Source organism: Budorcas taxicolor, chromosome 18 (assembly GCF_023091745.1).
Source record: "Budorcas taxicolor isolate Tak-1 chromosome 18, Takin1.1, whole genome shotgun sequence".
Taxonomy (NCBI): domain Eukaryota; kingdom Metazoa; phylum Chordata; class Mammalia; order Artiodactyla; family Bovidae; genus Budorcas; species Budorcas taxicolor.
Genome location: NC_068927.1, coordinates 15972904 through 15997934, shown reverse-complemented (window position 1 = coordinate 15997934; position 25031 = coordinate 15972904). Strand labels below are relative to the sequence as shown.

The 25031-nt window shown below is 52.1% G+C and overlaps 1 protein-coding gene across 3 annotated transcripts in view; it reads right to left on the bottom strand.

Annotated features, from left to right (window-relative positions):
- ACSF3 (acyl-CoA synthetase family member 3) overlaps positions 1–24032 on the bottom strand; it is a 44469-nt gene extending 20437 nt beyond the window's left edge. For 2 of the 3 annotated variants that reach the window (XM_052656177.1, XM_052656180.1), the window contains exons 1-6: positions 23995–24032; positions 16882–17578; positions 15633–15788; positions 12962–13116; positions 11993–12138; positions 8324–8436 (exon numbers count right to left, since the gene is read on the bottom strand). In XM_052656177.1, the coding sequence (XP_052512137.1) occupies positions 8324–8436; positions 11993–12138; positions 12962–13116; positions 15633–15788; positions 16882–17550 (1239 nt within the window). In that variant the 5' untranslated portion in view covers positions 17551–17578; positions 23995–24032. Of the gene's footprint in view, positions 1–8323; positions 8437–11992; positions 12139–12961; positions 13117–15632; positions 15789–16881; positions 17579–18028; positions 18067–23994 lie in introns of those variants that run through there. The other variant, XM_052656178.1, reaches the window with a different exon arrangement.
- Positions 24033–25031: the final 999 nt, after the last annotated feature.

Here is a 25031-nt window from a genome sequence, read left to right as displayed (position 1 = left end):
CTACCAAAACTCACCCCAAATGTAAGAGATGATCTGAATCGTCTATAACTATTAGAGAAACTAAATTCATAGTTAAAACCTTCCAAAAATAAAAAATAGAAACCACTAGGCATGACGGATAGGTAGAAATTCTATAAAATACATAACACCAATTATATGCAATCCTCCCTAGAAAATAAAAGAGGGAACACCTCCCAAATAATTTTATGATGCCGGCATTACCTTCATATGCAACACAGAAAAAAGTACAAGAAAACTACAGACTAAAATCCCTCATGAATACAGATGCAAAAATCCTCAATAAATGTCAGTAAAGCAAATCCAATACTATATAGAAAGAATGATATACCATAACCAAGTGGGGTGTGTCCTGGAAATGCAAGGCTGGTTCAATATTAGAAAAATCATGCAGGGACTTCTCTGGTAGTCCAGTGGTTAAGAATCCACTGTGCAATGCAAGGGACAAGGGTTTGATCCCTGGTTGGGGAACTAAGGTGCCACATGCAGGCTACAGTTCATGGGGCTGTAGCCAGAGAGCCCGCGCAGCACAGTGAGAGACTGTCGCATGAGGCAACCAAGATTCCGAGTGCCACAACTAAGACCCAATACAGCCAAATAAATAAGTAAATGTTAAAAAAAGAAAAATCATTCAGTGCAATCACCATGTGAGTTAGTTGCTCAGTTGTGTCCAACCCCATGGACTGCAGCCTGCCAGGTTCCTCTGTCCAAGGGATTCTCCAGGCAAGAATACTGGCATGGGCTGCCATTCGCTTCTCGAGGGGATCTTCCCAACCCAGGGATTGAACTCGGGTTTTCTGCATTGCAGGCAGATTCTTTACTGTCTGAACCACTAGGGTAGGCCATAATCCATCATATTAGCGGCCAAATAAGGAAGAAGAAATTAACACAGAAAAGACATTTGAAAATATCCATTCATGAGAAAAAACTCTCAGCATATCAAAAACAGAATGGGATCTACAAAAAGTCTAGCTACTGTCATGCTTACCAGTGAAAGACCAAATACCTTCCCTATAAGATCAGAAATAGGATAAGGACATTCACTCTCACTACTCCTATTTGACATCATACAGGAAATCCTAGTCAGGGCAATAAGTCAAGAAAAAGAATTGAGGGATACAGATTGGAAAAGAAGAAATATATTGTTCTATTTGCAACTGCGTATGTAGAAAATCTCAAGGAAAAATAATTTTTAAAAAGTCCTAAAGCTAAAAAGTAGGAAGTCAAGAAATACCTGGAGTAACAAGCATTTTTGGCCTTGGAGTACAGAATGAAGGAGGGCAAAGGTTAATAGAGTTTTGCCAAGAGAACGCAGTGGTCATAGCAAATACCCTCTTCCAACAACACCAGAGAAGAGTTCACATGGACATCACCAGATCGGCAACACCAAAATCAGACTGATTGTATTCTTTGCAGCCAAAGAATATAATCTGACTGTGGCTCAGATCATCAACTCCTTATTGCCAAATTCAGACTTAAATTGAAGAAAGTAGGGAAAATCACTAGACCATTCAGGTATGACCTAAATCAAATCCCTTACAATTATATAGTGGAAGTGAGAAATAGATTCAGGCGGTTAGATCTGACTGACAGAGTACCTGATGAACTATGGAGGTTCATGACATTGTACAGGAGGCAGTGATCAAGACTATCTCCAAGAAAAAGAAATGTAAAAAGGCAAAATGGTTGTCTGAGGAGGCCTTACAAATAGCTGTGAAAAGAAGAGAAGCAAAAGGCAAAGTAGAAAAGAAAAGATATACCCAATTGAATGCAGAGTTCCAAAGACTAGCAAGGAGAGATAAGAAAGCCTTCCTAAGTGGTCAAAGAAATAGAGGAAAACAATAGAATGGGAAAGACTAGAGATCTCTTCAAGAAAATTAGAGATACTAAGGGAATATTTCACACAGGGATGGGCTCAATAAAGGACAGAAATGGTATGGACCTAACAGAAGCAGAAGATATTAAGAAGAGGTGGCAAGAATACATAGAACTATACAAAAAAGATCTTTGTGACCCAGATAATCACAATGGTGTGATCACTCACCTAGAGCCAGACATCCTGGAATGTGAAGTCAAGTGGGCCTTAGAAAGCATCACTATGAACAAAGCTAGTGGAGGTGATAGAATTCCAGTGGAGCTATTTCAAATCCTGAAAGACGATGCTGTGAAAGTGCTGCACTCAATATGCCAGCAAATTTGGAAAACTCAGCAGTGGCCACAGGACTGGAAAAGGTCCGTTTTCATTCCAATCCCAAAGAAAGGCAATGACAAAGAATGCTCAAACTACCACAAAATTGCACTCATCTCACAACTAGGAAAGTAGTCCTCAAAATTCTCCAAGCCAGGCTTCAACAATACATGAACCATGAACTTCCAGATGTTCAAGGTAGTTTTAGAAAAGGCAGAGGAACCAGAGATTAAATTGCCAACATCTGTTGGATCATCAAAAAAGCATGAGAGTTCCAGAAAAACATCTATTTCTGCTTTACTGACTATGCCAAAGCCTTTGCCTTGTGTGGATCACAACAAATTGTGGAAAATTCTTAAAGAGATGGGAACACCAGAGCACCTGACCTGTATCCTGAGAAAGCTGTATGCAGGTCAAGAGGCAAGAGTTGGAATTGGATATGGAACAACAGACTGGTTCCTAATCGGGAAAGGAGTACATAAAGGCTGTATATTGTCATGCTGCTTATTTAACTTATATGTAGAGTACATCATGAGAAATACTGGATTGGATGAACCACAAGCTGGAATCAAGACTGCTGGGAGAAATATCAATAACCTCAGATATGCAGATGACACCACCCTTATGGCAGAAAGAGAAGAAGAACCAAAGAGCCTCTTGATGAAAGTGAAAGAAGAGAGTGAAAAAGTTGTCTTAAAGCTCAGCATTCAGAAAACTAAGATCATGGAATCTGGTTCCATCACTTCGTGGCAAATAGATGGGGAAACAATGGAAACAGTGACAGACTTTATTTTGGGGGGGCTCCCAAATAACTGCAGATGGTGACTGTAGCCATGAAATTAAAAGACGCTTGCTCCTTGGAAGAAAAGCTATGACCAACCAAGACAGCATATTAAAAAGTAGAGACATTACTTTGCCAACAAAGGACTGTCTAGGCAAAGCTATGGTTTTTCCAGTGGTCATGTATGGATGTGAGAGTTAGACCATAAAGAAAGCTGAGTGCCAAAGAATTGATGCTTTTGAACTGTGGTGTTGGAGGAGACTCTTGAGACTCCCTTGGACTGCAAGGAGATCCAACCAGTCCATCCTAAAGGAGACCAGTCCATCCTAAAGGAGACCAGTCCTGAATATTCATTGGAAGGACTGATGCTGAAGCTGAAACACCAATACTTTGGCCACCTGATGCGAAGAACTGACTCAGTTGAAAAAGACCCTGATGCTGGGAAAGATTGAAGGTGGGAGGAAAAGGGGAGGACAGAGGATGAGATGGTTGGATGGCATCACCAACTCAATGGACATGAGTTTGAGTGAACTCCAGGAGTTGGTGATGGACAGGGAGGCCTGGCGTGATGCAGTCCATGGGGTCGCAAAGAGTCAGACACAACTGAGCAACTGAACTGAAAGTTAAAAAATGAATTTACCAAGATACAAAGTGAATAGCTTGAATCAATCCTATTTCTATATACTAGGGATAAATAATTAGAAACAAAAACCAAAAAAAATTCTGCACTTACAATCACTGAAAAAGAGAAAAAGGAGTAAGGGATGGAGAAAGGAGGAAATATTCAGGTATGAGTCTAACAGAACATGTACAGCAGCAGCATGCTGAAGATCTCACTCACACAACCCCTGCCAAAGCAGAACTAAGTAAATGGGGAGGTGTACCACATTTACAGATTGAAAGAATCCTTAGAGTAGAGATGTCAACTCTCCCCAAACTGATATATAGTTGAACGCAATTTTCACCAAGCTCCCAAAAGAATTTTTTGTAGATATAGGCAAACTATTTCTAAAATGGTATGGGCAAGCAAAAGAACTAGAACAGCCAAGAAAACTTTGAATAGGAATAAAGTTGCTAGATTAACACTACAATTTTGAGATTTACTATAAAGTCACAGTGGTCAAGACTGTGGTACTGCAGAAGAACAGATACACATATCAATGGAAGAAAATGTATCTGGAGTCTCAGCAGTAAAGAATTCGTCTGCAATGCAGGAGTCGTGGGTTCGGTCCCTGGGTGTTGAAGATCCGCTAGAGAAGGAAATGGCAGCCCACTCTAGTATTCTTGCCTGGGAAATCCCAGAGGAGATGGACAGAGGAGCCTGGCAGGCTACCCTTGGGGTGCAAAAGAATCAGACAGAACTGAGCAACTAAACAACAACACATATATTCAAATAGGTATATAAGTTCAGTTCAGTCGCTCAGCCGTGTCTGACTCTTTGTGACCCCATGAATCGCAGCACGCCAGGCCTCCCTGTCCATCACCAACTCCCGGAGTTCACTCAGACTCACGTCCATCGAGTCAGTGATGCCATCCAGCCATCTCATCCTCTGTCATCCCCTTCTCCTCCTGCCCCCAATCCCTCCAAGCATCAGGGTCTTTTCCAATGAGTCAACTCTTCACATGAGGTGGCCAAAGTACTGGAGTTTCAGCTTCAGCATCATTCCCTCCAAAGAAATCCCAGGGCTGATCTCCTTTAGAATGGACTGGTTGGATCTCCTTGCAGTCCAAGGGACTCTCAAGAGTCTTCTCCAACACCACAGTTCAAAAGCATCAATTCTCCTGCGCTCTGCTTTCTTCACAGTCCAACTCTCACATCCATACATGACCACAGGAAAAACGATAGCCTTGACTAGATGGACCTTTGTTGGCAAAGTAACGTCTCTGCTTTTAAATATTCTATCTAGGTTGGTCATAACTTTTCTTCCAAGGAGTAAGCGTCTTTTAATTTCATGGCTGCAGTGATTTTGGACCCCCCAAAAATAAACACTGTTTCCAGTGTTTCCCCATCTATTTCCTATGAAGTGATGGGACCAGATGCCATGATCTCTGTTTCCTGAATGTTGAGCTTTAAATCAACTTTTTCACTCTCCTCTTTCACTTTCATCAAGAGGCTTTTTAGTTTCTCTTTATTTTCTGCCATAAGGGTGGTGTCATCTGCATATCTGAGGTTATTGATATTTCTCCTGGCAATCTTGATTCCAGCTTGTGCTTCTTCCAGCCCAGCATTTCTCAGGATGTACTCTGCATATAAGTTAAATAAGCAGGGTGACAATACACAGCCTTGACGTACTCCTTTTCCTATTTGGAACCAGTCTATTGTTCCATGTCCAGTTCTAACTGTTGCTTCCTGACCTGCATATAGGTTTCTCAAGAGGCAGGCAGGTGGTCTGGTATTCCCATCTCTTTCAGAATTTTCCACAGTTTATTGTGATCCACAGGTATATACTTTACAAACAAGAAAGGGTAGTCTTCTCAGCAAATAGCATATGAACAACTGGATCTCCATATGGAAAAAATAAGACCCCTGATGAGCCTGCAGGGGAGGAAGTCGCCACGTGGTGTCACTGCACGGAGGTGGGGTAGTGGGGTGTGCAGGCAGTGAGCCAAGGACCGGCAGGAGTGGATGCCCGCCTGGGCCCACCGTCAGGAGGGTGAGCCCGCATGCGTGCGGAAGGACAGGTGCACTGGGCACAGGCCAGAGGGCTTTCCTGACTCAAGTATTATTGCAACTTTCCTGTAAGTTTGAAGTGATTTTCAATTAGGTATTAACAAAACCCCTGAACCACAACACCAGTAGGCCCCCTGACTTCCGAACATTACAGTCCCTCCTGTCTGGACTGTGTGGAGTGCGGGCAGCCATCAGATGAGAGCTGGAGGGTTTTGCTGCCAAGTCCCGGGTCAGGGACATAACCAGTACTTTTCAGCAACGTGTTCAGACCAGGTGCGCACCTGGGAGCCCGCGTCCTCCTCTATCGCCATCAGCAGTGCACAGTACCTGCTTCCAGCTCCCCCCAGCAAGGCCTGAGCCCGGGTGCCATGCCTCTGGGCCTCACCCTGGCCGCTTTGTCCCGCTAAGCGCGGGAAGCTGGGCGTAGGCTCCATGCAGGTTTTGCCCCTGCATGGAGACTCACTTTATTCTCTCTACAGGGTCCCTACAGGGGCAGGGCAGTGAGAAGTACCCCAAGTCCCACCCAGCCTCGGAATGGGGGCGCTGCCACCCCTCTCGTGAGCACAAGCATGGGGGGAGGGATGCGCGGCAGGGGAGGCAAAAGACCTGTTGGTGAGCCATCCAGACAGCTGCATTCCCATGGGCCCTTCGACTGAACTGGAAACGCTCCAGAGCACACCACTTAGAGCTCCAAGTCCCAAGCTTCCTCACCTCTGCTGTCCCCAGGGCCCTGGAGCCCCCACCTCTGTGGGCCACTCGCTTCCTTCTCTGACTGTCAAGGTGCTCAGGGCCCGGGCTGCCGCTTTGGAGCCTCCTATTCTGAGCATGTTTCAGTCAGGAGGGCCCTACAGGCTGGAGCAGGAGCTGGCGGAGGGGGCGGGCTGCTCGCCCCACAGGGACAAAGTCATTAGGCTTGGCTGTGACTGAGAAGGGACCTGCTCCCCACCCCGCCTTCTCTCCAGCAGGTCTCGAGATATCTCGCAGAAAGGTGTTCAGGCACCTGGAGGAGGGTGGTGCAAGGGCCCCCATGCTGTCTGTGCTGCTGGTGCCTATGGGCCCAGCTACCCACACAGTTCCTCTGCTGGGGAGACCTCCTCCAGTGCGGGGTCCCTGGAAAAACACCAAAAATGGGGGGTGGGCTGAGCATCCAAGGCAGGGTGCGGGGAGAAGGGTGCGGGGGGAAGCTGCCCTGATACTGCAGGGAGGGCTGGACACTGGGGCAGGTGACTTGGGTGTGGGCAGGAGTCCATGAGGAGGCAGAGGGGACCTCAGGGAACAGGCCAAGAGCCAGAAAAGGATCCTGGGATGTGAGTGTGGCTGTCAGCTCTGAACCAGCTGGGCTGATGCTAGAGCCCAGGCAGAGCGTGGTCAGGGAGTGATGACCAGGGCTGGGGAGCTCTAGGCCACCGTGAAAGCTGCCCACACACTGTGGACGTGAACAAGGCTGGTCTAGAGGCCTGTTACGCCTGGGAGGAGAGGCCGAGAGGGCATGAGCCCAGCAAAAGCAACCCAGGTGAGAGGTTCTTGCGTTAAAGGAACACATACTTCTTGATTGTGGAGTCCTATACCAAGGTCAGCTCCAGAACAACCGAGTCCCATAGCAACCATTGCCATGAGCCCCCAGGATCTAAACCAGCAGCTCCCTGACCTCACATTAGCTAAAAATACCCACCTTATAGCACCCTAACCAATCACCTAATGCCACTCTTCCAGCAGGACCTTTGTCTTGAGGTTGTAAAAACTGGCTACTAGCCCACGAAAGGTCTCAGCTCACTGTCTCCCATCCTAATAAACTCCATTCTCCTCTCATTTTGCCTCTTGCCTGAAAATTTTTTTCCAACCCATGCCCAGGCCACGGCATTTATGTCATTTTTCATAAAATCACAGTAAAAACCACCCAAGTTCCCCCCACGTGCTCGATCTCAGACATTCAACAACCATCTCCTGGATGCTGCCATCTCCCATGATGAGATTGAGGTCCACAAGGGCAGGGATGCCTGGGCCCCTCCAGGCACAGGTGAGGGGTGGGGTGGGGGGCACGGGGAGTGACGCTAGAGTACGGGCAGGAAGGAAAAAAGTGCTGAAATGAGGAACCCCTGGTACTTTCAGCTTTAACAGAAGTCCACGGTATAAAGAGCTGCTGTACATAAAACAATCTCTTAAAAATTCCACTTCCCACCAATCCCGACCTCTTCTGTGATCCTGATCACTGGTGACCAGCAGGCCTGTGGCTATGACAGTCCTCACTGAAACGAGACCACAGTCCTTGCTTCCCTTCACCTCTGGATCTTAGAACAACACAGACGGCAGACAGTGGCTTCCCAAGCAGGAATCTCCGTTTCCAATGAATTTTTTCCAAAGGGGTGACTGTTAGGCTGGGGGGCCAGTCTCACCATCAGCTCAGGCTGTCCTAGCTGAGGTCTTCCTGACCCCCCTCAACATGGCTCAGAGGAAGGAGCTGGGGAGAAACCTGGCTTCACTCTGTTCTGCACTGTCTGCATGGCGGGCAGCGCCCTAAACACCAGCAGTGCCCGGAGTCAAGGCCCATCAGCACTGCTGTGGTCCAGGGGCTGCCCCGCGCAGCAAGGACTTTGCCTCTGCCACTGGCCTGCTGGGTGGTAATGGCTGTGCAATGCCCACGTGCCACCAGTGCGAATAGACTCACCTTGGTGTCCTCCTCATTTCCCTCTGCATGGATAATGTAGGGGGAGCCGTCCTTCTGTGGGTTTTCTGACACAATGCGCACCTCGACGCCGGGCAGCGGGGTCCCCACAGAGCCTGCAAGGAGCAGGAAGGCACAAGTAACAGAGGTGGTCAGTAGGATTCTGGAGAGTGCCCGCATGCGGAGGTGCTGGGAGCTGCCTGACGTCATGTGGGCACACTGGGGTGGGGTGGGGGGAGACCCACGGACCGTCTCGTGCACAGACAGGAGGATCCTACCTAGGGTCAGGTGCACACCGAGGGGCAAAGCACCAGCAGCCAAGAGCAGAGCCTTAGGTAGAACCACAGAGCAGCAGCTGGGGCTCCAAATGCCCCAGAAGGTCTTCAGGTCACCTTGGTGGTCACCCAGCACCCAGAGCTGGATGCAGGGCACGTCTGCCTCACTGAGCACCTGTCTGGGTAGTCAGGGCCTAGGTGACTGTAATTTGTCTCTGGTGAGGGGCAAGAGTGGAACAGGTGTGGGGCAGGGGCAGTGGGCATCCTCACAGCAGGAGTGATGCAGCTAGCATCCTGGCTCACTTATTAGATCCCTGTAGTTTGCTCAGTGCTTTCCTCCACATAGTTACAGTCAACTTTTAAACTTGCAAAAGTGAGGGCAGGTGGTGGCTGCGATGACACTGTAATGAACAACTGAGGCGGGACAGAGCCTCCAGGGCCAGAGGCCTGGTGTCTGAGCCTTCACTTCAAGGTTTCAGGCCCTTTATTTTAACATTTGTCACAGGATAAAAACCCACTTCACGGCAAATAGATGGGGAATCAGTGGAAACAGTGTCAGACTATTTTTCTGGGCTCCAAAATCATTGCAGATGGTAATTGCAGCCATGAAATTAAAAGATGCTTACTCCTTGGAAGGAAAGTTATGACCAACCTAGACAGCATATTGAAAAGCAGAGACAGTACTTTGTCAGCAAAGGTCCATCTAGTCAAGGCTATGGTTTTCCAAGTGGTCATGTATGGATGTGAGAGTTGGACTATAAAGAAAGCTGAGTGCAGGAGAATTGATGCTTTTGAACTGTGGTGTTGGAGAAGACTCTTGAGACTCCCTTGGACTGCAAGGAGATCCAACCAGTCCATCCTAAAGGAGATCAGTCCTGGGTGTTCATTGGAAGGACTGATGTTGAAGATGAAACTCCAATACTTTGGCCACCTGATGCCAAGACCTGATCCTGGGAAAGATTGAAGGTGGGAGGAGAAGGGGACGATAGAGGATGAGGTTGGATGGCATAACTGACTCAATGGACACGGGTTTGGGTGGACTCCAGGAGTTGGTGATGGACAGGGAGGCCTGGCGTGCTGCAGTCCATGGGGTCGCAAATAGTCGGACACGATTGAGTGATTGAACTGAACTGAAAAACCCCCAGGAAACCCAGTAGGCAAACTCCACGAGCTGCTCAGTATTCTGGGATCCACACTCTTGGGAGAGTCTGTGACCGGGTCTCAGTTTGCTAGATGGTGACGTCTTGTTCATTTCCGCCTGTCTTTTAAGGTTTTAGGGGCCTCCTCCTCTTTTGCTCCCAAAGGTTTTAAAACTGAAGCAAAATCTATATATGATGCAGTTATTTAGTATAAGGCATAGAACTAGTGGCACTTAGCACATTCACGACGTTGTGCAAGCAGCACCCCTATCTAGTTCCAGAACTTTGTCAGCCCAGAAAGAAACCTGTCCCACACGATGTTGATGTGGCCCCCTCCCACATGCCGTGAACATGACCGGCCTGCCCACAGTGTGTGACGCAGCCCCTTCCATTTTGTGTGACAAAGCCCTCCCACGCTGCACGGACGTGGCCCCGCCCACAGTGCGTGATACAACCCCTCTCATCCTATGGGATGTGACTCCTCCCACACTGTTTGGACACGGCCCCTCCCACAACATGGAACGTGACCTCTCCCGCACTGCCTGACACAGCCCCGCCCACAGAGAAGGGCGTGACCCCTCCCACACGGTGTGACGACCCCTCCCACAGAGCGGCGATGCGGCCCCTCTCACAGCATGGAGGCGTAGCCCCTCCCAGACTGCATGGTCGTGTCCACCAAGGAGCATGCTGGATGTGGTCAGGGTCACTCCATCCTTCTGCTTCTCTTTAAAATGGGTGTTAGCTGTGTCCGGGGAACTTTGTCTTACGTCCCCTCCTGGCTTCTGGGGCTGGAGGCCGTGCTGCACTGGGTCCTGGGGTGCCTGTTTGGCCGGGCCCAGTAAGTGCTGGCAGCCACCCGTCAGTGCGTGTACAGGTCACCCCCGGGGCCTCACCCTAGGAGGGCGCTGGCGCAGGTCCCTCTGTCCCTGGCCTTTGCCTCTACCCCAAACGTGCCCCACACCTTCCTGCAGACACCCAAGTGGCCCTGTGCTGCTGAATCCTATCCTGGCCCTGGTCCCAGCTCCCAGCCTGAGCTTGCTCTTGGTCTTGACCGGAGATTCCCTGCCCACCTCTTGGCCCCTCTCTTACCCCAGACCCGGCTGTCTTTGGTGGCAACAGAGCATGAACACCTGCTCAAGCCTCAGGGTCCTCATCTGTCGGGGGTAAGATCAACTCTGCTTCGGGACTGTTCTGTGCACAGTTCACACCCACCTTGTGACCTAGCAGTTGCATTCTGAGGCATCTGCCCATAAGATGTAAGGACATGTTCACACAGCAGCCTGCACACAAACCTTCACAACAGCCTGACTAGTAACTGTCCAAGACTGGACACAATCCAGTATCCATCGGTGGTGGACAGGTTAGCAAAAGGCAGCCCATGAACACCATAGATGACGCTTGGCACAGGATGTGTCTCAGACTCGTCCTACCATGTGAGAGAAGACAGACCCCAAAGGCAGGTCCAGAGGCTGAGTCTGTGTGACGGTCCAGGAGATGCACAGCTACAGGGAGTGCAACCAGGGACCTGCTCGCTGGTCAGGGGGGAGGTGCTGACCACAAAGTGGGGAGGCTCTTGAGGTGACTCAGAGTCGTCTACCTGACAGTGATGGTGGACATACTGAGAACTCACAGACCACCCCCCAAGAAGGGTGCCTTTTACTGTCCATGTAAGACAAGTGAATGGACAGACAGAAGTACAGGCACAGAATCACCTTAGATTTATTTCTGAGACTCCTCCTGTGTTTTGGACAAATTGGAGGAGACAGGCCACGAGGGCTGGAAAAGAGCCCAGAACAGAACAGGCTCACGTCTCAGGCTTCGGACTCTGCCCTAAGGTTCCCTCTCAGGGATCCGAGATCTGAAGGCTGTTTGTGTGGAATGCCCCAGAGAAGGAGGGACAGGAAGACCAAAGGGCAGGAGGCCTCCCAGAGCAGCAGGCCATCCAGAGGCACACAGGTCACCAAGCACAGGTGGGGGCCCTTCCTCCCTTGCCCCCCACACCCACCATCTCCTCTGTTGCCATTGCCCTTGTGTGGCTCAGGGCACCTGGATGGGAGGCTCTGGGCCACAGGTGACCTGGTCTGGAGGACGCAGCACTCAGCCTGGGGGTGCTCTACCAAGCACATGGCTTCCGGGTCACGTGGAATCCAGGGTCACCTGGGAAGGCTCCCCTAACCCAGCAGGGCAGCATCGCCTGTAGACTGGTCCACCCAAGGACCCAGAGCAGAGGGAGGACACATGGTGGGTGCTGCTCATACCTGGCAGGCGAGCTGCGGTCAGGGGGTTGGACAGGGCCATGCCAATCTCCGTCATCCCGTACCTCTCCAGCAGAGTGTGGCCGGTGATGCCCTTCCATTTCTCCAGCACTGGAAGGGGCAGTGCAGCAGAGCCCGAGACCATCAACCTGCCCAGCACAACCACAGGCATCTCAGTCTCTCAGGAGCATACGGCTGCTTCAGCACAGTGCATGCCATCCTTGTCCTGGGGGCCCCAAAGCAGTGCCTCGTGGGAGGATGGCACCCTCACAGAGGGCACCAGTTCCACCAAGCATCTTACAGAAGAGGAGCAGAGACCGGTTAAACGGGAGCAGAAGGCCCAGATCAGATATTCATCTCGGGCAGTCGGGAACTCTCTCCAGGAAACCCTTCCTGAGCTCCTCGTAAGAACCAGGAATCAGATACACAGAGGGTGTGAAGTTCACGGCTGTCCGGGCTCTCGGTGCACATGTCATCAGACCTGTAAAGACCTGCCAAACTAGTCACTTCCGTACCTGCACTCCCAGGTGAACCGAGCAACTACAAACGGAGAGGAGCCGTGGTCTGCAGACTCGTGGCAACATGGAGACCAAACGCGCCACAGATGGGGCCGAAGAGCTAGCATGTCTGTTAGGAAGGGTATCTGCGGGGGGGTTGGGAGGCTGCTGAGAGCCTGCAGATGTGGGCTCAGGTAGGACATTCTCACCCTCACCCTTCAGGCTCCACTGGAAGACGGGTGGGCAGACAGAGATAGACGGACAGAGGGACCCAGAGACAGAACAAAGACAAGGATGCAGAACCCAGGCAGCTGTGCTGGGAATACAGGTGTGTTGAGAGAGACGTAGAGACACATTTTAAAGTACAAAGAACACAGTGCTTCCTAAAACTTAGTAGAACTGACTCACTAAAAGTGAGTTACATTTATTGATCTTTAGGACTTTCCAGATGGGAAGGTGGACTATATTCACTGACCTGATTTTTTCTTCACAAACTGCACGCACGAAATCCTGGACATGAGGCTGGGTAAAATGCTTGTTATAATAATCCATCAACTTGCTGTAGATGGTAGGCACTGCCATAAATACATTAATCCGGGGAGCTTCAGAACTTAAGAACTTCTCCCAAACCTAAGAAGAGAAAAGGCCGCAGACAGCAAAAAGACTAGAAGACACACCTGCACAGACAGATGTGTGGGCCTTCAGTTCCAGGAATAGTGCTCTTAACAGAGGACCCCCTTTTCTCAAGTGCCAGAGGGTCTCACGTTCACAGGGTGACAGAAGCTCCTGGCCCTTGTGGAGTCACTGTGCAGGGGACCCTGGCATCTGGTCTGAGGTGGAAGAGGATGGGGGGGGGGAGGGGATGGGTCCTGGCTCAGGGACTGGCCTCAGATCCACCATCAGGGGAGAGGTGGCACCTCAGACTTTTCCAGCCATGAAGACGAGCGTGGACGCAGCTGGGCAAGGGGCCATGCAGGCTGGAGCGCAGCATAGACCACGCACGATGGGGGCAGAGGGTTGTACTGTTGTATCCGAAGAAGTCACGTCAATTTTGTATTTTACTCTCTTTGACAGATGTTTCTTGTTTTAATATAGAGATGCTTCCAGTTTTTCAGCTCACACTGGCAAAGTGCTCGTGTGTGCTCACCCTCATTCCCATGGAGCCACTGTGCCAGCACCTAGTCAGGGTGGGACAGGGGTTCAGCACACCCCACACAGATAGCCGCTCCCACAGGCAGCCCCTACCCTGGCTCCTAATCAGACGCTAGTAGCTAGCTCCTCACCTGAGCTACTCCACAGGAAAGGCGTGCCTCTGTAGGGAGAGAACTGTATCGTTCTTTTACAGACAACCCTGCCCCTTTATAAAGCCTGTATGAAAAGAAGAAAAGTCAACAGGAGCAGACCCTCAGAATACACATGTTGAAATTATGGCAAGGAGTAGAAATTATTAAATAGGTTAAGAAATTTGGAGAAGAGGAATGAATTGGGGGATGATCAAGGACTTCATCAGAGAAGTAGGAATACAAGAGAACCATTATAAGCTGGAAAGTACATTATGCGAAACTAGGAATTCACTGCAAACACTAACAGACTAGACGCAGCAGAGAAAAGACAGAAGTCAGACACAAGTCAATGGAAACGATCCAAACAGAAATACATACAGGAGAGAAGAGGAAAAAGAAGAGTGTCACCACGTGTAGGACGAGATGACACAGCATGACACATTAGGGGAGACAGTGTGCTCGGTCAGTAGAGATGCATCCATGTCCACGAATGGGAAGACCCAGTGTTGCTAAGACAGCAGTTCTCCCCAAACCCCAGCACACTCTGATTTACAGAAATCAACAGGCTGGCCCTACAATTTACAGAGAAAGGTAGAGGACTCGGAGAAGTCAAAACAAATGTGGAAAGGAGGGAGGAAAGTGAAGAATGCCCCCAAACTGACTCCAGAGCGCTACATTCAACAGCATGTGACGCTGGTTTAAGGTCAGATACACAGACCATTGGAGCAGACGAGATTCCAGAAACAGTCGATACGATGACGGCCAACAGATCTGTGACAGGGGCACCAGATCACTCCAGCAGGACAATCTTTCTGACCAACAGTGCAGAGACAACTGAATATCCACATCCAAAAAGAGGAATTCTAGACCCATTTCTCACCATACCTAAGAATTAACCCAAAGTGGGTCAGAGACCTAAACGTATCAGCTAAAACCATAAAACTTCAAGGAAAAAATGTAGGAGAAAATCTTCATGACTTTTGGTTAGGCGAAGATTTCTTAGGTATGGCAGCAAAAACATGATCTAAGAAATGAAAAAAATGGATAAAATGGATTTCATCAAAAAAATTAAAAGCATGTGTGCTGCAAAGATGTCATTAAGAAAACGAGAAGACAAGCCAAAATGGGAGAAAATACCTGCAAAACCATCTATGTGATGAGGAACCAGCATCCAGAATAAACAAACTTAAGAAGTCAAACAACCTGACTTTAAAATGGGCAAAACATCTGAACAGACAGTTCACCAAAGAAACAGATGCCAATAAGACCATGAAAAAATGCTCACTATCCTCGGTCATCAGGGAAATGCAAACTTAAACCACAGTGAGATAACGAATGCTGGTGAGAATGGGGGAGCTGGAGTCCTCACGCACTGCTGGTGAGAACGTGAACACTACCGCCACTCTGGGAAACAGTTTGGCATCACATCTCTAGAAGTAGAAGGGACAGCGAGACACACTAGACGACACCACGGGGACGTACTCCACCAGACCAGACGCTGGGTGGGCCCGATGCAATCACATGGTTCTTACGGGAGGGAGGCAGTGGGAGGTATGACCACAGAAGGGACGGTGGCCACGAGGACACAGAAGCAGAGGCTAGCGTGATGCAGGTGCCTCCACGATCTGGGAGAAGCAGGAGCAGATCCTGCTGGGGCCTCTAGACAGAATCAGGCCTGAGACACCTGGACCCCAGCTCTGTGAGACCCTTCTGGACTTGGACTTCCAGAACTGACAGAATAACTTGTGCTGCCTGAAGCTCCGACTCGGGATCCCTGGCTCCAGCAGCAACAGGAAACTCCCCGTTGGGTGCCTGCACCCCCCGGGCCCAGCCGGCAACACTGAGAGCTCATCCCCAACTTACCAACTGAGCACTGAACTCGGGCAGCATCACACAGGTGGCCCCTACCCAGAGTGGGCACAGCAGCTTGTTGACCACGCCATGGGCGTGGTGCAGCGGGAGGACGTGGAGGATCACGTCATCCTTTGTCCAGGCCCACTTGTGGACCAGCCCCGTCACCTGCAGGATGACAGCACAGCCTCAGGGCAGGAGGGCTGGCCTCCCTAGCCAAGGTGGGGAGAGGGAGACCCGCTGGCCCGCCCTTGGCACATCCCAGGGAGCTGATAACGAAATGACCTGGCGTCTGACCGGGGGCTGTCTATCCAGCCACCAACCCTTCTGTTGGAGAGCAGGGCTGCATGCAGTCAGGAGTTTCAGCCAGTTTAAAAGGACCTTAGATTTGGAGTCCCAAGACCTCTGCAGACTCTGGGCAGCTCTCCCCCAAGGCGGTCAGATAATCTACAAGTGCTTCCTGTAGATTCAAGCCCAGGCTTGAATCCAGCTGCCAGTCTGACCCTGCTGATTCCAGCACCTCTTTCTCCCTAGTTCCACCAAAAACTCCTGAGTCACTGCCGAGCCCATCCTCGTGCATGCTGCGGTGACTGCCACACCCCAGAAACACTGGCCCAGAGATGGCCTCTCCTGGGAGACAGGGACAGTCTGTAATCTCGCTTGGCCTGCAGCCAGCCCAACTCGGTTCACGCTGACTTACAGACTGAATTAGCCAGATCTCTGGCCTCCCTCTGGTGGATCTGAGCTTCTATTTCCCACTCCTGCTGTACACGCACATACTTTTTGGAAGCAAGAAGAGTATAAACTACAGATGAATAAAGCAGCTGCGGAGCTTTACAAAGACAGTAACTAAGTATGCAGAGTAATACCTGAGCCGTGGCACGCACCTCCTGCTCTCTTGCTTCCCAAAGAAGCCGCGCTTCAAGGTGCTGAGGGCACCATCCTGGTACTCACTGGCAGCTGGTTTCTTTGAAAACCTTCCCCCATGTACAGTGGCCCATCTTGTGCTGGAGGAGCCTGGGGGGCCCATAACCCTGGCACCTTGGCACAGCGCCCCTACATGGCCAGTGGGACTGGTGGTCCCACGGCCCTGGCCCTACATCTCTGGGTGCTTCCAGCAGGGTGGGGGTGATGGTGAGAGCTGTCACGGGCCTGTGAAGAGAAGGCCACCAGGAAGGCACTTGTCTGGGCATGGCTGTTGCAGGGACTGACTGCAGGGACCCAGCTCACCCCTCTCGAAGGTGGCGGCCCGGTCACTCACCACGGCCCTGATGTTGTCGTGGGTGCTCAGGACGCCCTTGGGCCTCCCCGTGGTCCCACTGGTGTAGATGATCATGGCACCCCGGTCTCTCCAGTCCCGCTCTGGCACCAGGCCCTCTTCAGGGTCCTCGGCCACCCCATGGTAGACTGTGGGCGGGAGAGGCAGGAGCGGAACTCCGAGCTTCTGGGCCACTGGGCTTAGGAGCTCCACATGCTCCAGGCTGGCAAGGACCACGGAGCTGCGCGAGTCCTGGATGAAGTACTCCAGCTGGGCCCGGGGGTGCTTCTTGTAGAGGGGGACGGCCACGCCGCCGCTCATCCACGCGGCCCACTGCGCCACCACGAAGGAGACATCGTTGGAGCACAGGAGAGAGACCCGCTCCTCCCGGAGGTCCCCATCAGCACGAGCGCGGAGCTGGCAGATCTCCCGGGACAGGCGGAGGCTGTGTGAATAGAGGTCCTTGTACGTGTGGTGGCCGTGCTGGTCGACGAGAGCGAGCCTGTCCCCGAAGGCTGGGGCGCGGCTGAAGACCGGGGCACTGCAGTCCGAGCATGCGGCTGGGGCCGTGTGCAGGAGGCCACTCGCTCTACATGTCCAGGGGGCCAGCCGGCGGGAGGCCATGGCCCAGGCCAGGCGCCGGAGGGCCATCCCCACGTGTGGCAATGGCATCGCGGCAGCAGACGCCAGCTGGCGGTACCTGGGAGGGAAAAGAGGGCACTGAGGTCACAGCCTGCCCTGGCCTGACTCCCATGGTGGCCAGGAGAGGCGGCCTCACCTCCAGTCGGGGGTCGTCCCAAGACAGGAAACACTAACACCCTCTCGATGCATGCCTTTGGAACTTAAATGGCTTTTAATTTAATCTCATTATGTTAAGGATTTTAAAAACATACAAGATTCTAAAACAATGAACTAAACTAGGTAAGTCAAGGGAAACAGAGCTACTTACGTCCTTCCACGACATGAACATGGAGACTGAGGGTGCACAGGAGGGCTGACTGTGAGGTTACTTGGATTTCTAGCTGTGTGGGGTTGGTGCCTTAACCCCCACCCCAGCCCCCAAACTGTGCTCCCTCACCCTCAGCAGGGGCCTGGAGGCTCCAGCGAGCCGGATACAGACACAGGGCTCACTTCTGCTCCAGACACTCACCCCGCTGAGGTCACCCAGGAACTTGTCTAAAGCAGAGCAGACCCTCAGAGGCAGCACACTCAACAGTCTGTGCATCTGTTCTTTAAGCTAGAAGAGAACTCCCTCCTTCTCCCCCACAACCTGATGACAAAACAACGACCAACACAGCCAGGAGGAGGGCCATGACCCGCCACACGCACCTGGAATTCTTCAGACTGCTTCAGAGGACAAAGCCTGGGGGAGGGCTAGCCCGACTCTGTGCCCTGCCCTAGGACCCCACCCACCCTGGGTGGTCAGGGACCTGGGCACACCCTTTCCACACCTCCCCACAACTGGAGCAGTCAGGAACCCGCCTGCCACCCAGTACCACTGAAGATGGTTCCCTCCCAGCAATAGGGCGGCCTGCAAGGTCCACAGACCACTGCCTGCCCTGTCTCAAGGCCCACCTCTTCCACCTCGATGCTCTTGGCCAGAGCAGCATCCCTGACCAGGAGATGATGGGTAGACCAGCTTTCTGAGTTGTTCCCAAAGGATTTAAAAAAATATTTAATTGGCTGCAGTGGGTGTTAGTTGCAGCATGTAGGATCTAATTCCCTGATCAGGGGTTGAACCCAGGCCTCCTACACTGGGAGCAGAGTCTTAGCCACAGGACCACGAGGGAAGTTCTCTTAGAGGATTTTTAACAAGTGTTATTTGACAGCAATACTACACTTTATATATCATGATGTGTTTTCATCTTCAACTGCCTTGTTCAAGAAATAGGGCAACCTTTGGTAACCCTATCTCACCCATGAGAAAATTCCAAGTCAGCCTGCTCCTAAATCAGAGCCCAGAGCCAGCCAGAACCTTTCACCCCCAGCCATCGTTCCCCATCAGCCACCATGCCAGACCCCACGTCCTCCTCGTCCATGAGAGCACAAGGAAATGGCCTGATCCTGGCTGCACTGTGGGGGGAAGCGTCTCTCCGTGTTTGAGGGACAGAGGACAGGTGCAGGGACCCCAGAGGGCTCTTCTGAATGTCAGAGGCTAAAATGAGCAGGTGGCCCCTCACCCACGGCTCGGTGGCTTGCCCTCACCCCAGCCCCCACACCCTGCCCTGGATTCAGGCATCCCGTTCCTGACAAGCCTCACTTTCTCTGTCACTAACGTGCTCCAGGAGAAAGAGAATGTGTTGTTTGGTGTACGTACCAAACAGTTTTGCCCTCTGTTTTTTCATTTAAAACAAGATTACACACAGCACTTTATAATTACCTAACAAAACAAACACAGCCCCCAGCAGTGAAGGCCTGGCCTGAGCCCCTCCCTGTGCAGCCTGCCGGCCACCTGCTCCCCACAGCAGGGGCTCCTGACACAAGGCCTGCCAGCCTCCAGGCCCAGCAGGCAGAAGCCTGGAACGGGGGAGACGCCTGCCCAGCCGGCAGCTGCTCCGGAAGGCTCCAGGCTTCCATCACCATGGCCCCTCCAGGGCACGTGGCCCACGCCCCTTTCAGAGGCAGCGACCAAAAGCCAGAGTGTCTTATGGCTTACCCTCTATGCAGGGTTCAGAGGTGGGCTCATAGCCGTTCACACCTCTGGATTTTTGTTACCATAAAGAAACATGACAAGTTCTAAGAAAACAGCTCGGCTGGACCAGAGAAAACAAGAAATGTGACGAACATGTGGGATGTGACAGATTCAGAGAGAAAGTGAGCCACTGAAAAGCAAAGCAGGGGTTCAGTGCTTCCCCTTCTCACTTCTAGCAAATCCTTCTCTATTTGCTTTAAGGGCAGAGAAACGAAAACAAAGGGAAACCGTAAACAGAAAACGTACCGCCTGTTTCTGGGTTATGGCCCGAGGCCTGACTTTTGCTGGTGACAATGCAAGAGAGATGTTCAGGGATGCCTGCTGAAGCGGCAGCATTTTCTGGGGTGCAGAGAGGCAGACAGATGGACGGCCAGGAGTGGTTGCTGCTCCCACCCATCTACCTACCAGGCCCCACAGGGCGGCACAGGCAGTGTCACACTGCTGCCAGCGAGACCACTGGAGCGGCCTTCCTCTACCACAAGGGGCCGAGGGGCGAGCCGCCTGCCTGCTCCCTCTGGGGAATCGGGCTGCACCACCCCAGCGAAAAGCTGGGCTTCTAGGACTTGAACTGGAAAAAAGAGGGCTGAACCCCACTTTCCCTGCCCACCCCCCCACCCCAGCCAGGGCAGGAGGGCTAGCTGACCTCTGACTGCACATGGGGCAGGCGGAAACGGATGCAGTGAGCCAGCAGCCAGAGCACTGCTTCCAAGGAAGACAGAGAGGTGAAGTCACCTGCCCAGGGCCAGAGAGGAGCAGAAAAAGCAGCTCCCAGACCCAGGCCTGGCTGCCCGCAGGCCCTGACCACTCTGCGACACCGTGAGCGGTGAGAAAGGCCTTGGGCGAGGAAGGTCAAGACCATGCTGCGAGCTGCCCCAAGAGATACCACATTAACTGGCCGGCGCCCCCAGCCTAGTGAGGCCTGGGGCCTCGGCTCAGCCATCCCAGTGGACATTCAATAGTCCCTTCAAGATGAAACACAAAAATAGGAAATGCAAGCCCTCTGTTCCTACGGCTGTTTTTCAAATGCGTCCTAAGGAAATAATCAGCGATGTATGTGAAGGTTCACCATGGGTCTTCACTGCAGCATTATTTCTGATACTGAAAAACTAGGGCTGACCTGGGTGATCCGGAAGATCTGAGGGGAGCAGGGCACACACATGTGTGTGGGGCTGGGCCACAGCCTGACCACACAAGCCCTCTCAGTGAGGCCCAGGGGAGGGACATCCCACCCAGGGACGGGAAGGTGAGCCCCCAGGTGGCAGGTGGCTTTTGTTTTCTTCTTTGTGCTTCTCCACTCTCTGCAGTTTTTACGCAATGAGCATGTATGACTTTTGTGATCAGGTTTTAAAAGTCTACCTGTTGTTCAGTCTCTCAGTTGTGTCCAACTCTTTGTGGCCCCATGAACTGCAACACTCCAGGCTTCTCTGTCCTGCACCATTTCCTGGAGCTTGCTCAACCTCATGTCCATCAAGTTGGCGATGCCATCCAGCCATCTTGTCCTCTGTCATCCCCTTCTCCTCCTGCCTTCAATCTTTCCCAGCATCAGGGGCTTCGGCTCTTCGCACCAGGTGGCCAAAGTATTGGAGCTTCAGCTTTAGTCCTTCCCGTGAATATTCAGGACTGATTTCCCTTAGGATGGACTGGTTGGATCTCCTTGCTGTCCAAGGGACTCTCAAGAGTCTTCTCCAATGCCACAGTTCAAAAGCATCAATTCTTCAGCGCTCAGCCTTCTTTATGGTCCAACTCTCACATTTATACGTGACTACTGGAAAAACCATAGCTTTGACTATACACACCTTTGGTGGCAAAGTAATGTCTCTGCTTTTTAATACACTGTCTAGGTTGGTCATAGCTTTTCTTCCAAGGAGCAAGCATCTTTTAATTTCATGGCTGCAGTCACCATCTGCAGTGATTTTGGAGCCAAAGAAAATAAAAATTTAGTAAATGATGCTTATATTTTAAAATGGAGCTATTTCAACCCCAGCACAAACATTTTGATACATAAAAGAAACAGGAAAATATTAAAATTGTGTTCTGGATGGTGTATCTACAGGGTGTTTGTAATTGTCAATAACTCTTTAATTTCTCAAAATGACAGAAGCAAATAAAAATGAGACAACGGCCTTCTCTTAATTAAGGCTAGCAGTTCACGGAAGTCTCACATGCAGAATGAAGAAGTCAGTTATCAAGTCAGTTGGAAGGCCTGCTACACTGGCGCTCAGAGCACCGCCAGGCAGTATCCAGCAGCAGTGACCTGACCCCAGTGTCCCAGGGCTCGGAGGTGGCGAGATCAGCTGGCTCCGCGCGGAGATGGGTGTTCTGTGGCACAGTGGGGCAGGTGGCTGGAGCTGGGGAGACAGGGAGCCTGTCACATCAGCCTGCAGGGAAGAAAGCTGGGGGGACGTTTAGCTGTGCTCACCCAGGGGTGTTTGTGAAGCAGAGGCTGAGAAGGACCCCTCCTACTCACCCTCGAGCCTCACAACAACAGTGACTTTTACTGTAAATACGGCCCAAGTGGCCTCCAGAGAGGCTGCACTAACTTATTCTCCGGCCAAATGTGTGGGGACAGGGGTCACCCCTTCAGAACAGCTTCATGTGCTCCTGAAGCCACTCATCTTCCAGTCGTTCAACAGAGCTAAAACCTCCAAGGTCATAGTGGTGGTTTAGTTGCTAAGTCGTGCCCGACTCTTGCGACCCCATGGACTATAGCAAGCCAGGCTCTTCCGTCCATGGTCACAGACATGTCCAAGGTCATGGGGAGCAGCAAAAAGCACCAGGTCAGGGCAGAGGACTGTGTCCTGAGCAGGTCCAGGTCCAGACAGAGCAGCTGCCTCAGGAAGAGCCCTGCCTCCTAACCACAGGTGCGCTTGGTCATGGGCTGCCCTCACCCACCGGCTGCCCTCACCCACCGTGGTACAGACTGGAGTGATGCTGCCGTGCAACATGGCCAGGAATATTCCGTCTCAGTCAACGACATCATGAGACCACCGTCATGGTGTGCAACAGGAAAGGATCCCAGCCAACAGCACGGAAACCTGAACGGTGGTGAGCCAGACACCTGCTCCTGGGAAGGCCACCCTGTGTTCAGATTCTGCCAGGCGGCTGGAGCCCAGCAGAGACGCGGCAGAGGCCACCCGGTGCTCTGACCATCAGGTTCTCGGGTGAGAGCACTGAGGTGCACGGCCCTCTCAGGACACAAGCCCGACACCTGGAAGAAGATAACATCTGTCGTGTCCTAACCAGGGTGCTGGTTGACAGCACAGATTTTAGTCAAAACAGACCCAGACTGAAACATTCACTGGTTCTTCTGAGTTTTCCTCACCTGTCTGAGCCTTCAGTTCCTGTGAGAACCCACAGAGGGGGGAGGGTAGTGGACCAGCCATGCTCAGCACCTTGCTCACCACGGAGCCGTGTGACAAAAATTACTCGATAAGAATGATACTTGCATTCAAATGAAGGCGGCTGGTTTCGAAATGAGTAAAATGGCACCTGATGGGTCAGCACCACCTTCCCCCCCATCCTCCTTCCTGCTGTCTTGAGGCCTGGGTGGAGGTGTGGGGCAGGAGAGGGGACCACACTCTCCCTCTGGGGTGGAACACTTGTTTCAGCACGCCACCTGCGGTTTGGGAACTGTTTTCAAAGTTACATTTTTAAGTAACAGACATTCACACTGTATTAAAAAAAAAAAGGAAGAAAATAAATGCTTAAACCAATATCCATATTTGGACATAAAATACCATTTTAAAGATGCCAGCTGGAGCGAAGAAGCTTATGACCCCTAGCCCGTGATTTAATTTGTCTGCTTTGAAGAGTGGATCTTCTGCATGCTGCCCAGCCCCAGCAGGGGCTGAGGAAAGGTCGCTAGACTTGCTGGTCTGTCACGTTTCACATCAGAACCGCCAGGGGCCCTCGGAAGCCCACTGTGGACCTGTGTGCTCCTGGGCTCAGCACCGGTGGCCCCTGCCCCCAAATGTCCCTGCCTAGGCCTCCAGACAAACATCGCTCCTCCCCGGGCTGGAAACCTAGACTTCCCAACACGTGATTCCTCTTCCCACCTCTGCGTTGTCATCCTTCCCCTTTTCGGTAAACTCCTAATCATCCTTCAGAGTACCCCTCACTACCACCTCCTCTTTAGTGTAAAAGACTGTATGGGGATGCTTCGAGGAGGATTCCAGCGGCCAACGAGGAAGGAAATGGATCTACTTCCGTCACAACAGAGCAAATTCCCCTCCAACCCTGGCTGAACTTGAAGTCGACTCCCTCCCACATCCTAGGGGCCTGGACGTCGCCTCAGAGCCGAGAAGGCCAGGCAGGGTCCCCACGGGACGCGGCCCTTGCGTGGGAGGGGGAGCGGTGGGACGAGACGGGACGCGGTGGGCGGGGTGAGAGGGGTGAAGGGTGAGGGGTGAGGGGGCGGGCTCTACCTCCGCAGGCCGGGATCGCGCACCTCCTCCTAGCCGGGTCAAAACCGGAACAGGAACCGCGGTACCCGCGCACCGCGCGTCCCGCACCCAAGCGCATTCCCCCGGTGCGACGGGGCACGGCGGCGAGGGTTCCGGGCGCGAACGTTCCCCTCAGGGGGTGGGCGCCCACTCCCGGACTCAAAGCGGGCTGGGAATCAGGTTCCGCAGGTGTTCTACCTCCCTGTGGGGCGGAGCTGGGCACGAAGTCCACTTGACCGAAACGTGAGACTTCTCCTAAGTAACAAATCAATAAACACGGACTCTGTGGGGCTGCAGACACAGGGTTAGAGCCAGCGTGCTTCCCGCCCTCCTCCCCGGGCCCCGCGGCCCGGGGCTGGCCGATCCAGGGCTGGGCCGCTGCACCCTCGGGGTCGTGAATCCCCGGGGGGCTGAAGACGGGAGCCTGAGGGAAGAGAGGCTGGGAATCTCCCAGGAGCAGCAGAACGACTGCGATGGAGAGGAAAAATGACAAGATCCCCGGGCCTCCGAGCGGTCCAGTAAGAAAAGTGTAATAGTTTCAGAAAGGGACCGCAGACAAGACAAAGGAGGAGTCACCGACGAAATTCAAGAAAATCAGCAGAACCTCCTGGTGGGAGTGAGTGGCAGTAGACCCACAGCCCTTGGGCGAACAACGGGGCTGTTTCCGAGCCTGGGAGTGGGGACGATCCTAACCGCCCACTTGACCTGACAGCCACGTGGACGTGGCCCCACCTGAACTTGGCATCTTCCTTGCTATGACCTGAATGTCTGTGCCCGAACAAATTCGTGTGTTGAAGCTCGGACCCCTCAATGTGATGGTGTCAGGAAGGGGGCCTTCAGGAACGTGATTAGGTCATTAGGGCAGGGGTTCCATGAATGGGTTCCTAGAAAAGAGACCCCACAGGGCTCCCTCACCTCTTCTCCAGGTGAGGGCACAGTGAGAGGACCCGTTCCATGAACCTGGAAGGGGCTCTCACCAGACACAGAGTCTGCTGGCACCTTGACCTTGGACTTCTAGC